The 11,989-nt window shown below is 37.8% G+C and overlaps 1 protein-coding gene across 1 annotated transcript; it reads left to right on the top strand.

Annotated features, from left to right (window-relative positions):
- Positions 1-4,095: 4,095 nt before the first annotated feature.
- Positions 4,096-11,832, top strand: LOC114536532 (myophilin-like). The gene is made up of 6 exons (XM_028557878.1): positions 4,096-4,401; positions 8,072-8,265; positions 9,587-9,656; positions 9,735-9,839; positions 10,195-10,227; positions 10,525-11,832. Exons 1-6 carry the CDS (start codon positions 4,096-4,098, stop codon positions 10,648-10,650), a joined length of 834 nt encoding a protein of 277 aa, XP_028413679.1. The 3' UTR covers positions 10,651-11,832.
- The last annotated feature ends 157 nt before the right edge of the window (positions 11,833-11,989 follow it).

Raw genomic sequence — 11,989 nt, 5'->3', positions numbered from 1 at the left:
GATGGGGATGACGTAAATCACTTGAGATTCAACAAAACGTGAGATGATTTTGATGTATTGAAATAAGTTTTTATTTTATTTTTTTATTTTTTTTACTTCATGTAAACTTGCAACAAGTTTATGCATGTAAACGATGCTTTTTAGTAATATTCTCCTCTCATGCAAGCATGCATTTTGTTATATTGTTGGAATGACTACACAACTTCCAGAATCATGTTATATTGTCATTTCGATACCTCAAAGTCATTTCACGATTCGAATAATCTCGGGATAAGCCAGGATCATGTGAACGTTAAGCAGGATCATGTGAACGATAAGCGGGATCATGTGAACGATAAGCGGGATCATGTGAACGATAAGCGGGATCATGTGAACGATAAGCGGGATCATGTGAACGATAAGCGGGATCATGTGAACGATAAGCGGGATCATGTGAACAGCCCTATAGCTTGGAACCATACCTGCATGAGATAAGGCTGCTTTGCACAATCGCACTTACCCGTTTTCTTACGCGCAGAAAACTTTCAACAATGCTCCATTATTATTTTACAGATAAGTCAACAAAAAAGGCATACTAAAATATGTAGAAAACGAAGTTCTTGCGATTTATCCACCTAGCTTTTTCAAATATGACATATATAAGGATTTCGACTTATACATGCGTGTACGTGCGTATGAAATCGGGACAATGGAAAGCATCCCTTAGACGTCAAAATATGACGTCCTTTCATTGACGAGACTATAGGTATAGACATATTCTTAATATTTCAACAAGTACATCCATATGGAAAAGTAGTTCACAATTAAGAAAAGATCTTAAAAAATGTCAACAAGCACCGTTGGAAAGCAGTCGAAGTGACCTTATTAGAAACAACGTTTCCAGAGACTTCGAAATGTTGCAACGCATAGATTACATAGCACATTTAAAATTGAATTAGTCGCTGACTTATTTCACTCCAATTTTGGTCATATGTATTTGTGAATAGTTTCGAATTTAAGAAAATATTACTCTGCAATAATTACCCATTAAATATTTTGGCAGATTCAAGATTGGGCATGCATTCGTGCCCGGGTAACGTTTTGCGTGCGATGGTGTAAAAAAATTGCGTTCCCGATACAATTCTTGCGTGACCTTTAGGAATTCCTTTCGTGCTCGCGTGATGTTCATCCGTGACGTACGGTTGACTTCGTTCCCAGTCCTATTTGGTTAAACACTGATGCGCGCGTATTACATAATTTTGAAACCTGGTCAAACTATAGCGAAACATCACGACAGCAAAATTAACCGTGTCGAAACGAGTTTGACCCCAAAAGGTATGATAGCATGATTGGCTTAACATGATCTGCCAAATGAACACGTTCTGGGGACAGTGATACCGTAAACTTATACAAACTGATGTCGTGACCATCAGACCATGTGAATCCGGTATAGTGTAAACTAAACGGGTTCTTTTGGCATGCCGTTACTTGCTCCATATACTGGAGATTTTAGTGTGTCATCAGTGGCCTGTCATAAGAGTGTTTCTACCTCATCCGCATGCGCTAGGGAGCACTTCGGGCGACTTTTACCCGCAAAATATCACCGCCAGCCATATTTGCCCGAAAAGGGCCTGCGTAGGAGGCAGAGAGTGCTCGTAAATTTTGAAGCGCCTCGTTTTCCTGCTGTCAAGGAAAAGCGTTGGTATTACAGGAATCAAACCCAGCCCAAACTGCATGCTTTCTACGATGAGTGCAGCGATGAGTGCCCGCGCAGGCGGTTGTCGAGACTTCTTCTGACCGAAGCACTTGGAGTTTTGGCTGATTGTTAAGTGCGAAAAATGCAAAACAGAGGCCAACTATATATTACAGGCTGACCGCATGATCCGGCTCAGACCGCTAATATAATACGTATAGTTATAAAAAAAAAGGGCATTTACTCGTTTCGTTTCATCAACACAATGTAAGTTCTCTTCTCGTTCTTAATGGCGCGTGCCATACGGCTAGGCCTTATTGATCGATTTTGTCTCAATATTATGTCGATATATATACACTGATAGTCGGAAGAAAACTCACGGTCTTTAGCAATGGTAGTTGTATTTAGTTTCTCTGTTGAGACGTTTCTATAAACATGGAGTTGTTATTTTCTTTACGTACATACTGTTCAATAACTGTTGCCAGGGACGTGCCTGGCAGGAAACGTTTCGGAAGATAAATATCAAAGCCCAACATAATGCTTTTAGTACAAAGCCATTAAACGGATAATTTCAACAACAGAATACGCTGTTGTTTTCAAACCGGCATTCTCGTTTTATTTTCCTTTACTTCAATGTAAACTTTTAAAGCAATGTTTTCTCACTTTTCTGTGAATGTTTTACCAAACTTAAACTGAGTCACACGTACACCTCTTTCTGTGTATTTTCAAGTCTGACTTCCTTCAGTATTTTGCCCTATTTACTTGTTTTACGGACTGCATTTTTGTAAACTTCGAAACCCCCCTCTCTAAAATAAGTTATAAATGTCTCTAAATCATATCCACATGTGCTTGACAAATCTTGAACCGAACATCATTCCAAAAAATCCCCCGAAGTTACAGAAGATGTTTAAAGTCTAGACCGTGAAACTCGTTTCTGAGCCTGCCTAGAGTAATTCACCGTTGAATTTGATTGATTGGACCATTGCAATGGATTACATTGCTATCTTCATGAAGTATCTGTCTATCTTCGGATCTTCGCCTGCTGAGCTGGTCTGCGCAGGTCTATATACAACTATTAGGAGTGGGATTATGGACCATTCGGTTATTGGACTATTTTGAATAAGGTCGTGAAACTGTAGATTTCTTGGGTTTCAAAATGTTTATATTCGTTGGCATAAGGCGTTATCAAACTGATATAAATCACTAAATCGATTGACAAGATATGTCAGATACAAATTCATTAGATTGTCTGCAGATTAACTGGACATATATAGTCTTATTACTATAAAAGTAAAATTTTTTAAATATGTTTAACTACAACAACCTGTACTATACTAACCGCAGGGAGTCCTAAATACCCCCCCCCTCGAAATGAAGTTTTTCTTTAAGTTAGAGTGCCTGATATTTATTACATGTTTTTCACTATTATGTACTTTTGGGTTTTGTCGAAATAATTAAGCATTCAAATTTTAACAACTTCAGCTTAATTTGAACTGAAGAGACTACATCTCAGTTTGGAGGTTATCCAAGGTGTATAGGCGAGAGGCAACTTAAGATGGACCAAAGAATTCGTGTCTAAAGCACAAAGAGTTTAGTTTTAAGAAATTTTAAATACTTTCAGTGAATATATAGCTGAGAGTGAATGGCTTACGAGGACTTGGAATGTCGTCTGAATTTCACACATAAATTCGCTTTTTGTTTTTTTATTCATATTTTGAGTTTCAAGAGGGCTTCAAACTTAGGTTTTTTCTTCAGTTAGTGCGTCTCATGTCAACTCGTAATTCTGGTAAGCATGTTAAGATGGTTGATGTAATGATATATCGCTATACGTGCGTGAAGTCAACATTGACCGTTTTGAAAACAGTAAATAAAGCCAAACTTATATTTGCGGTGAAAAAGATTTACACGCCTGTTTTCCGAAAACTCACTCAAACTCATTGAGTGAGAGATCTCAATCACTTCATAACGATTCCTTTGCGGTATTTCCACTCGAATAAAAGCTAGTTTTTTAAGTTTTACGTTAAATTTTACTAAGAGAGGACTAGAAAGTTCTCCCATTGATCATTGATGACACAATTTCTATGTCCCACTCAATGAGTCTGAGTGTGAGGCGTTATTTACTACGAGAACGACATTGAAACTACGTTTTCTTCTCCAAATGCTCATTTCAAACACAGTTTGAACATTGCTAGGGTACTTAAACTTTTTCGCTTTGAAAACCAAGTTGTCACTCTCCGTGGTAAATTGCATGGCTATATACGTTTCTTTCATATACATTCCTTTAACAGACGCTAGCATTTAAATGTATTTATAAGGTGTTTCGATGTCTCCCACGCTTGCACTTCAACCTAATTTTCCTGTTTATTAATTAACTCGCTTGACGACACAGGAACTCAACAGGCGTGAACATCAGTTGAGAAGTGATGACTTCCTCTGGTCGCAAGCACCAACAATGCCATAACCGCTCGCGTGTGATTCAGCCAATCAGGCGAAGGAACACAGACCCCCCTCGCGGGAGAACCCAGCTTGAACCCGTCAACAGAAAGCAATATTTGGTATCAGTTTACAGACGTATCTCTGCTGCTACGAACTCATTATTAAAATCCATCCACGTTCATTATTTCACGATACGCGAGTTCGACTTGCACCGTTACATTCGAAGACGAACCGTTTGGAATATGACTTCTCGTGCGGCGCCGTCAGGCATCGCTTTAGATATTCGACGTAAGGTGAGTTAGTAAGCTTCGAGCTTCGCTGGGAATTAAAAACCAGTAAATATAGCCTTGTTTTGTCATTTGAAATTTGTCAACAGTGTATCACGATGCTATCAGCAACGAACGGTTGTGATATGTAGTTCTATAGCGTGGATTTCATAAATCTTGTTTTTCATTAAATTCACCTTGTAGCGAGTACCCGGCATGAGTGCTGTCATTATTTTATTTCATAAATAGTCTGTAAATAGCTTGGTTTGTGGCTGAACTATCGTACGCCTATGTCTGAAAGAATTACTTAGGAAAGTTTAATAGGTCGTCTAGAAGTTACTAGCAACGTAGACGTGGTTTGGTTCGGATTCTTTCCAGAATTTCAGGACTTTGCTTGATTTCGTTACTGAAGCTTGGAACCACCACGTCAGCAAATTATGGGACATGGTATACCATGGTGTTTTAATGGCGACAATTTGCCTGTGGTAATTAAGTTTATGCAAGATTCTTCGTATTTCGGTGAAGATATGCAAGCATTATAACTCCAAAGTTTGTTGTTTCATTCAAAATAGCAGGGTTTTTTGATATATCGAGGGGAGTTTCGACCATTATAGGGATAAACAAATCGTTTAAGTGAATCATAACATCGAAATCTTAGCTTGCTTTGTTTCAATAAATCCAAAAATTTGGCAAATTCTTTGACAAATCAGTTTAAAGAGCTTCCAAATAGATTAAAATGAGCTATTGCTATGTTTTGTTGAAATCGATGATGTACCACCTAGTACGTCGTTGTCTGCGATTATAAATTGTAGATATTCTATATTTCTATCGACCAGCTTCGCTTGTCAACATTGTGGATTATAGACAAAGTTATCTATAATAATTCATTTCCTATGTATGGTATCTCTGGGTGTTAATGTGCCTCAAGTTGAGCCATGTTTTCCGTGGACTCTCGGGCAAAAATCTGTTATTCAGTTCGAATTTTCGAGGGTAACCTTAGACGTTTCCGTAGCATCCGTTTGCTGTGGCCAGCTGTATAAACACGATGGTTTGTTTTGCTCGCCAAATTTTTTGTGGAACTTTCAAAGCTCGCGGTGTATTTTTATCGACTTTCATATATGCTCGTTCGTGATGATAGGAATTCATTTATAGTTTCCATGGCGTTTAAGCTTACCTCTATTCACACTTAGCGGGGTTTAACTATAATTATAATATATCAATTTTCATGCTTCAGCTGTCCGTGGACTTGTCAAATAGTCTGTGTGGCTCAGCGATAACCTTTTATGGCCAACAAAAACATTTCGCGCCATAGTTTTAGAGTTTTCAACGCGTGGCATTCGTCGATTTGCATTCGAGAAACGAGAAACGCATTTTAAAGAATTAGCAAACAGATTTTTGATGTTTTAATTTGGTTATAATCCTTCGCGGTGACAATGCCGCCCGTTTTAGTTCCCTCACTGTGAACATTACATTGCCATTGTTCAAAGCTTTATTGTTTATTAATTGCCGCTGTTTCTTTATTCGACTTTTAAATACAGTACTCCAGTTTACAAACACTTTGTAGTTTTCGAAATAAAGACCGGTTAGAAGCCCTCGAGCCTTTCCGGTGGGTAAAAAAACAAAAAATCTGCGTGCAAGTATCTTATATGTTCAGTTTTAGAATGAAATTTAATTCGAAAATTCTTTGTTTGAGAATTTAGGACATGTATGTGAAACGAGGATTTGCCATTCCACACAAAGTTGTTACAGAAACGTTTTCGTGTAATCCAATCAGTGGTCTTAATCGCCTTTATGTTTTAACGAGAAATCTTTCGTTCAATTCGTTGCCTTTTGTTTTTTAAATTGCTTGTAACTATCTAGGCTTTCCATATAGACATAGTTCTTGGAATTGACACTTGAACAAATATATAATGTTCATTAGAAAAAAGACGTGTTTTGACTTTTGAATGAAAATAATCAGAACCAGCTTGGCAGCTTCTTCAAATAGCTTGTCATCAAAAGGGATTTAACAACTGCATTAAATCTTTCGTTCGAATCGACGCGGACATTTCTCATATATTTTTAGCCGTTTTCTAGACAGTTTTATACGTAAGAATTCAAGTGAAGAGTCGCTCGATTACCACGCATCGTGCACCGTACATAGTTTTCTTTGCAGATTAGATATACGATTAGGAAATGCAATAAAATTCTCGTAGCTGACATCTTGTCATGTTTCGTGACTAACATTGCAAACTCCTTTTATAGTAGACATGATATTAAACACTTGCGTGCCATTCTGACAATTACTCTTTATTGCTTTTCCGTCTGTTTTGCCATAATGTTGCTATTAGGCAATTTACGTGCACGAAATATTTTCCCCAGAGAAAACGTCACTTCTCGATCGTCCTGATTTGACTCGGATTCCTCCCCAAATCGCAGGGACGTTCGGAGAGCTTTATAACTCCCGGAATGTGTCGCGGTTCTGTCCCTATATAGGATATTATAAACTGCATGGGACACTTGCGTTATCGTGATTGCGTTACAAAACTACCTAAGTATATTTAAGTTCGATGTGTTGCAATTTTACGATAACTGAAGTCCATTCAAGGGGCTTTGTCGCGAGGACGTCCATATCAATCAGACTATATATATTAGAAATGTGGCCGCATTAGATATATATGTCAATTAGGAGAGGTGGCCACGTCAGATAAGTGCACTAGGTATCCGGTTTGAAGTGTTTTAGTACGCACTCTATATTGCAGATGAGCCTTGACTCGGTAGTTCTCTCTATGTATGAAGATAGTGTCTGTATTTTTGTATTAAAAAGTTGTTAAGCCTGTTTCTTCCATGTCGCTGACGTTCGGTGATGTGTTGTATGTGACCGGTGAATAAAAAAAGGATTCATTAAAAATAAAAAAGCGCTCCTGTAGTGATCGCAAACGAGGGCTTTCGCTGGTGACTTTACGATGGGTACAAAGCTTTAGTAATTGTTACATAACTAAGCATTGAAATAAACGACTATTTTTTGTTTAAATAATCCATCTTCATGTTAAGTCAAAGCATGTCTGAAATAGATCATTTTCTCGTTCATTTCAAATGTCCAATTGCTCATGTGCTGATCAGATCGTATTATTATTATATCGTATTTTTTAAACGTTGAAAAAAAGGGGGAAAATGGATAAACTCAACTCCATTACTCTTATATTAGAACAATCGATGAAAAAATACATTTGTATCGACAGCACTGTCCACCTTTCCAACCACCGTCGTCTCCTTTATATTAGAGAGGTCTCTACAATATTCGCGTTAGGAAAAAAAGGCGTCTGGATCAGGGCGGTGTCTGCATATTAGAGAGGTGCTTGTATGCATGTTTTAGAGGTGTCTTGCTGCGTGCATTAGAGAGTCGTCGGTATCTGGGTAGTGTCTGTATTAGGGTGGTGCTTGTATGTCTGTTTCAGAGAGATGCAGGTTTCTGTATAAGGGTCCGTACTAAATGTATTAGACAAGTGTTCGTATTGTATTTATTCATTTAGGGAAGTATTCATACGCTTCATTAAGTCTTGGGCAACCAGGAGCATGTAACAGCACCTTATAGTCGAGGTTGCATTGCCTTTTTTAAAGGCGTAGTTATGCGGCCGCCTGTATAATAGAGAGGTGTCCTGTGTATGTTTGATATCGTTTATCATTTCGCCCCTAAAATTTTCTATTTGTTTCTCAGCTTGACGCGAGCTACGACATCGACGGCGAACTCAACGCCAGGCTCTGGATTGAAGATGTGACTGGAATATTGATGGACGACCCACCCCCCGAGGTGGAGTCTTTGGAACAACTCAACGAATGGAGGATAAACGACAGGGAATTGGGACCCAGACATTTCGCGAACGTGCTGAAAGATGGGATTTTCCTTTGCAAGTACGTACTATTATTTCATCTCGATTTTACCAAAATATGGCACATACCGAAAATCATATTTCGAGTTCGTAGCACTTTAGCCGTCAAGGTGTCGATGCGTTAATTACACAATTTAGCACCGCTTAATCCATTCGTGATGATTGGAGATTTGTGCAATACGGTGTTGTCAGGTTGTTAGTTAGTGTAATCTCAGCCACATGCGTATTGAGTGCCAGGTATAATAGCACAGTGTAGCAATTATTATTATCAGGAGGACAGTTCTGTAGTAACACTGGATCAATACGAGATGATCCTTACTGGACCTCTAGGAAGAACAGTTTAGAACTGATAGAGCTATTCAGTATGAATAAAGTTAGTTTAGTTTAGGTTTCCTCCTGTAGTAACACTGGATCAATACGAGATGATCCTTACTGGACCTCTAGGAGGAACAGTTTAGAACTGATAGAGCTATTCAGTATGAATAAAGTTAGTTTAGTTTAGGTTTCCTCCTGTAGTAACACTGGAACAATACGAGATGATCCTTACTGGACCTCTAGGAAGAACAGTTTAGAACTGATAGAGCTATTCAGTATGAAAAAAGTTAGTTTAGTTTAGGTTTCCTCCTGTAGTAACACTGGATCAATACGAGATGATCCTTACTGGACCTCTAGGAGGAACAGTTTAGAACTGATAGAGCTATTCAGTATGAATAAAGTTAGTTTAGTTTAGGTTTCCTCCTGTAGTAACACTGGAACAATAAGAGATGATCCTTACTGGACCTCTAGGAAGAACAGTTTAGAACTGATAGAGATATCCAATATAAATAAATTTAGTTCAGTTTAGGTTTCTTCCTGTAGTAACACTGGAACAATAAGAGATGATCCTTACTGGACCTCTAGGATGAACAGTTTAGAACTGATAGAGCTATTCAGTATGAATAAAATTAATTTAGTTTAGGTTTCCTCCTGTAGTAACACTGGATCAATGAGAGATGATCCTTACTGGACCTCTAGGAAGAACAATTTAGAACTGATAGTGCTATCCAGTATGAAAAAAGTTAGTTTAGTTTAGGTTTCCTCCTGTAGTAACACTGGATCAATAAGAGATGATCCTTACTGGACCTCTAGGAAGAAAAGTTTAGAACTGATAGAGCTATCCAGTATGAAAAAAGTTAGTTTAGTTTAGGTTTCCTCCTGTAGTAACACTGCATCAATAAGAGATGATCCTTACTGGACCTTTTTGAAGAACAGTTTTATATCGATCGATAAAGAAGTTGGCTTAGTTTAAGTCTTTTCTTCATCTCTTGTACTACAAGTCAGTTATATTCGTTTTATTATTGTAGGTTAATAAACACGTTGGAACCAAACACTATAAAAAAAATCCACGAGGAAAACCTAAACCGCTTCAAGATGGTAAGAAATTATCTGAGTAGTCCTTGTCCATTCCGAATTAAGTCGTATTGATTTCTTTTATTCACTTTTTTTATACAGACGGAGAACATATTTAACTTTTTAAGCGCGGCAAAGAAGTGGGGTTGCACCGAACAAGACCTTTTCCAAACCGTCGACTTATACGAAGAACGAAACATGAACCAGGTGAGCAATGGTAATCTTTGGACGAGTTTCACCGCTGTGATTTGCCGCTGTTATTTGCGATCGTCTTTTCCTGAGAGCTTAGCATTTGTTATACTAATTTCCTCGTTCACATCAATCAAAAAAAGGAACTGTAAGCAATAATTGTTATTATTTTATGTGGCCGGATTAACGTTTTGAGAAAAATAAGCATTGAAGCTAGCACATCAACCAAGTGTTTCATTCTTGCAACGGGCTTGTACGACACTTTTTTGAAAACAGTCACTCATGCTCCCTGCAATTAAGGAGTTGGAGCTCTTAAACACATCAAATGCAAGCTGCGTCATTTCTAATGTTTGAAAAATTATCTTATTTTCAGGTCCTTAACGGTATTTATGCCGTAGCGAGAAGGGTAAGCTTGTCTCGTAATCTATTCTACCCTCCAGAAGTTTAGTTTACGTTTCCTTCTGTTTTAATACTAGATCAATAAGAGGTAATCCCAAATGGACTTCTAGGAAGAACAGTTTAGAACTGATAGAGCTATCCAGTATAAATAAAGTTAGTTTAGTTTAGGTTTCCTCCTGTAGTAACACTGAATCAATAAGAGATGATTCTTACTGGACCTCTAGGAAGAACAGTTTAGAACTGATAGAGGTATCAATTAATGCAATATACACGACAATTCCTTCACACTATGATTTTTGCTTAGATCCAAGACCGCATCTCAGACGACAAATTTCCAACGTTGGGCCCGAAAGAAGCGAAATATAGTCCACGCAGTTTTACAGAAGAACAGCTGAATAGAGGAAAGCATATCTGTGCACTCAGGTTTTAAGCACATCGAGAGTAGACTTAAAGGGAAGGGATGAGGGTTGTAGGAATAGCGAGGAAGTCTTAAACCACAGACATAGTGATAATGATAATAATCCGTTGTTCAGAAAATCCTATGTACATGAATTTAATCCTTCAGATTAAGTTGGGATTAGGATTAGATTTAGGATTAGAATTGACACAAATCAACTATAAGCCGAATCTAAGACCTAATCTTAGACCTAATCTTAATCTAATTTGAAGAATTATATTCGTGTATTTGTGATAGCTATACTGAACATGGAATTACTATTAAGTCCTGTTCACACGATTTAATTTGTCAGATCCATTTCACTTCTGACGTATGGGATATAATCTGTTATTAACAAAGCAGTACTGCATTGGTTTTAGTTGCTTTGCCTCACATATGCGTTGCAAGTCAACAGACTATAAAACATCCATCAGAAGTGAATTGAATCCGACAAAATTGGATCATGTGAACAGATCTTTAAGGTCTGTCCACACGATCCAACTTTGTCGGATCCAATTCACTTCTGACGTATGGAACGTAGTTTGTTATTGATAAAGCCGTACTGAAGCAGTGCATTGGGTTTAGTGGATTTGCTGTCCAATATAATAGCACATTGTAAGCCAACAGACTATAAAACATCCATCAGAAGTGAATTGGATCTGTCAAAATTGCATCGTTTGGACAGACCTTTACAGTGATGATCGTCTTACAGTGGTGATGCTTTCTCGATTGTCTGATTGATGATAATTGCATGAGCTGTGTGTATATTGTTCCACTTTGTGTTCTTTGTAAATTACGCATCAACGACAACTTCGATAACACGAGGCAAAGCAAATGAAGAAGAAGGGATTGATGTCTTGTCTAGTGTTCGGAGTTGTCATTGTTTACATGAAGATTGAGAAGTCTTCGGCTTGAAAATTTGCTTTGCTTCGCACAAGATTTATTTTAGGAGGAATCAAACATTGTTAAAATGTAAAAAAATGAAATAAATCCAGGAGATTACGAGGGGAAATAAGCTTTCACTTTACCAATGAGGTAGTCCTTTATTGAGTTTTCTAGTCCTAGGTTTCCTTCGAGTTCTGACTGGACCTCTACATACTTTTAAACTGATAGAGTTATACCGTTGATATAAAGTTAGTTTAGTTTAGGTTTCCTCCTGTAGTAACACCGGATGAATAAGAGATGATCCTTACTGGACCTCTAGGAAGAACAGTTTAGAACTGATAGAGCTATCCAGTATAAATAAAGTTAGTTTAGTTTAGGTTTCCTCCTGTAGTAACACTGAATCAATAAGAGATGATCCTTACTGGACCTCTAGGAAGAACAGTTTAGA

This window comes from Dendronephthya gigantea, unplaced genomic scaffold (assembly GCF_004324835.1).
Source record: "Dendronephthya gigantea isolate DGI-Jeju-01 unplaced genomic scaffold, DenGig_1.0 000002F, whole genome shotgun sequence".
In the NCBI taxonomy this organism is placed as follows: Eukaryota; Metazoa; Cnidaria; class Anthozoa; order Malacalcyonacea; family Nephtheidae; genus Dendronephthya; species Dendronephthya gigantea.
Note: the sequence above shows the minus strand (reverse complement) of the source record. Positions and strands in the feature narration are given on the sequence as shown.

Bases quoted from the DNA above. Each gene is read 5' to 3' on its own strand.
- LOC114536532 (XM_028557878.1), top strand. From the start codon at position 4,096: ATGACTTCCTCTGGTCGCAAGCACCAACAATGCCATAACCGCTCGCGT. The intron at 9,657-9,734 runs GTAAGAAATTAT...TTTTTTATACAG, and splicing joins ACCTAAACCGCTTCAAGATG to ACGGAGAACATATTTAACTT. The intron at 10,228-10,524 runs GTAAGCTTGTCT...ATTTTTGCTTAG, and splicing joins TTTATGCCGTAGCGAGAAGG to ATCCAAGACCGCATCTCAGA.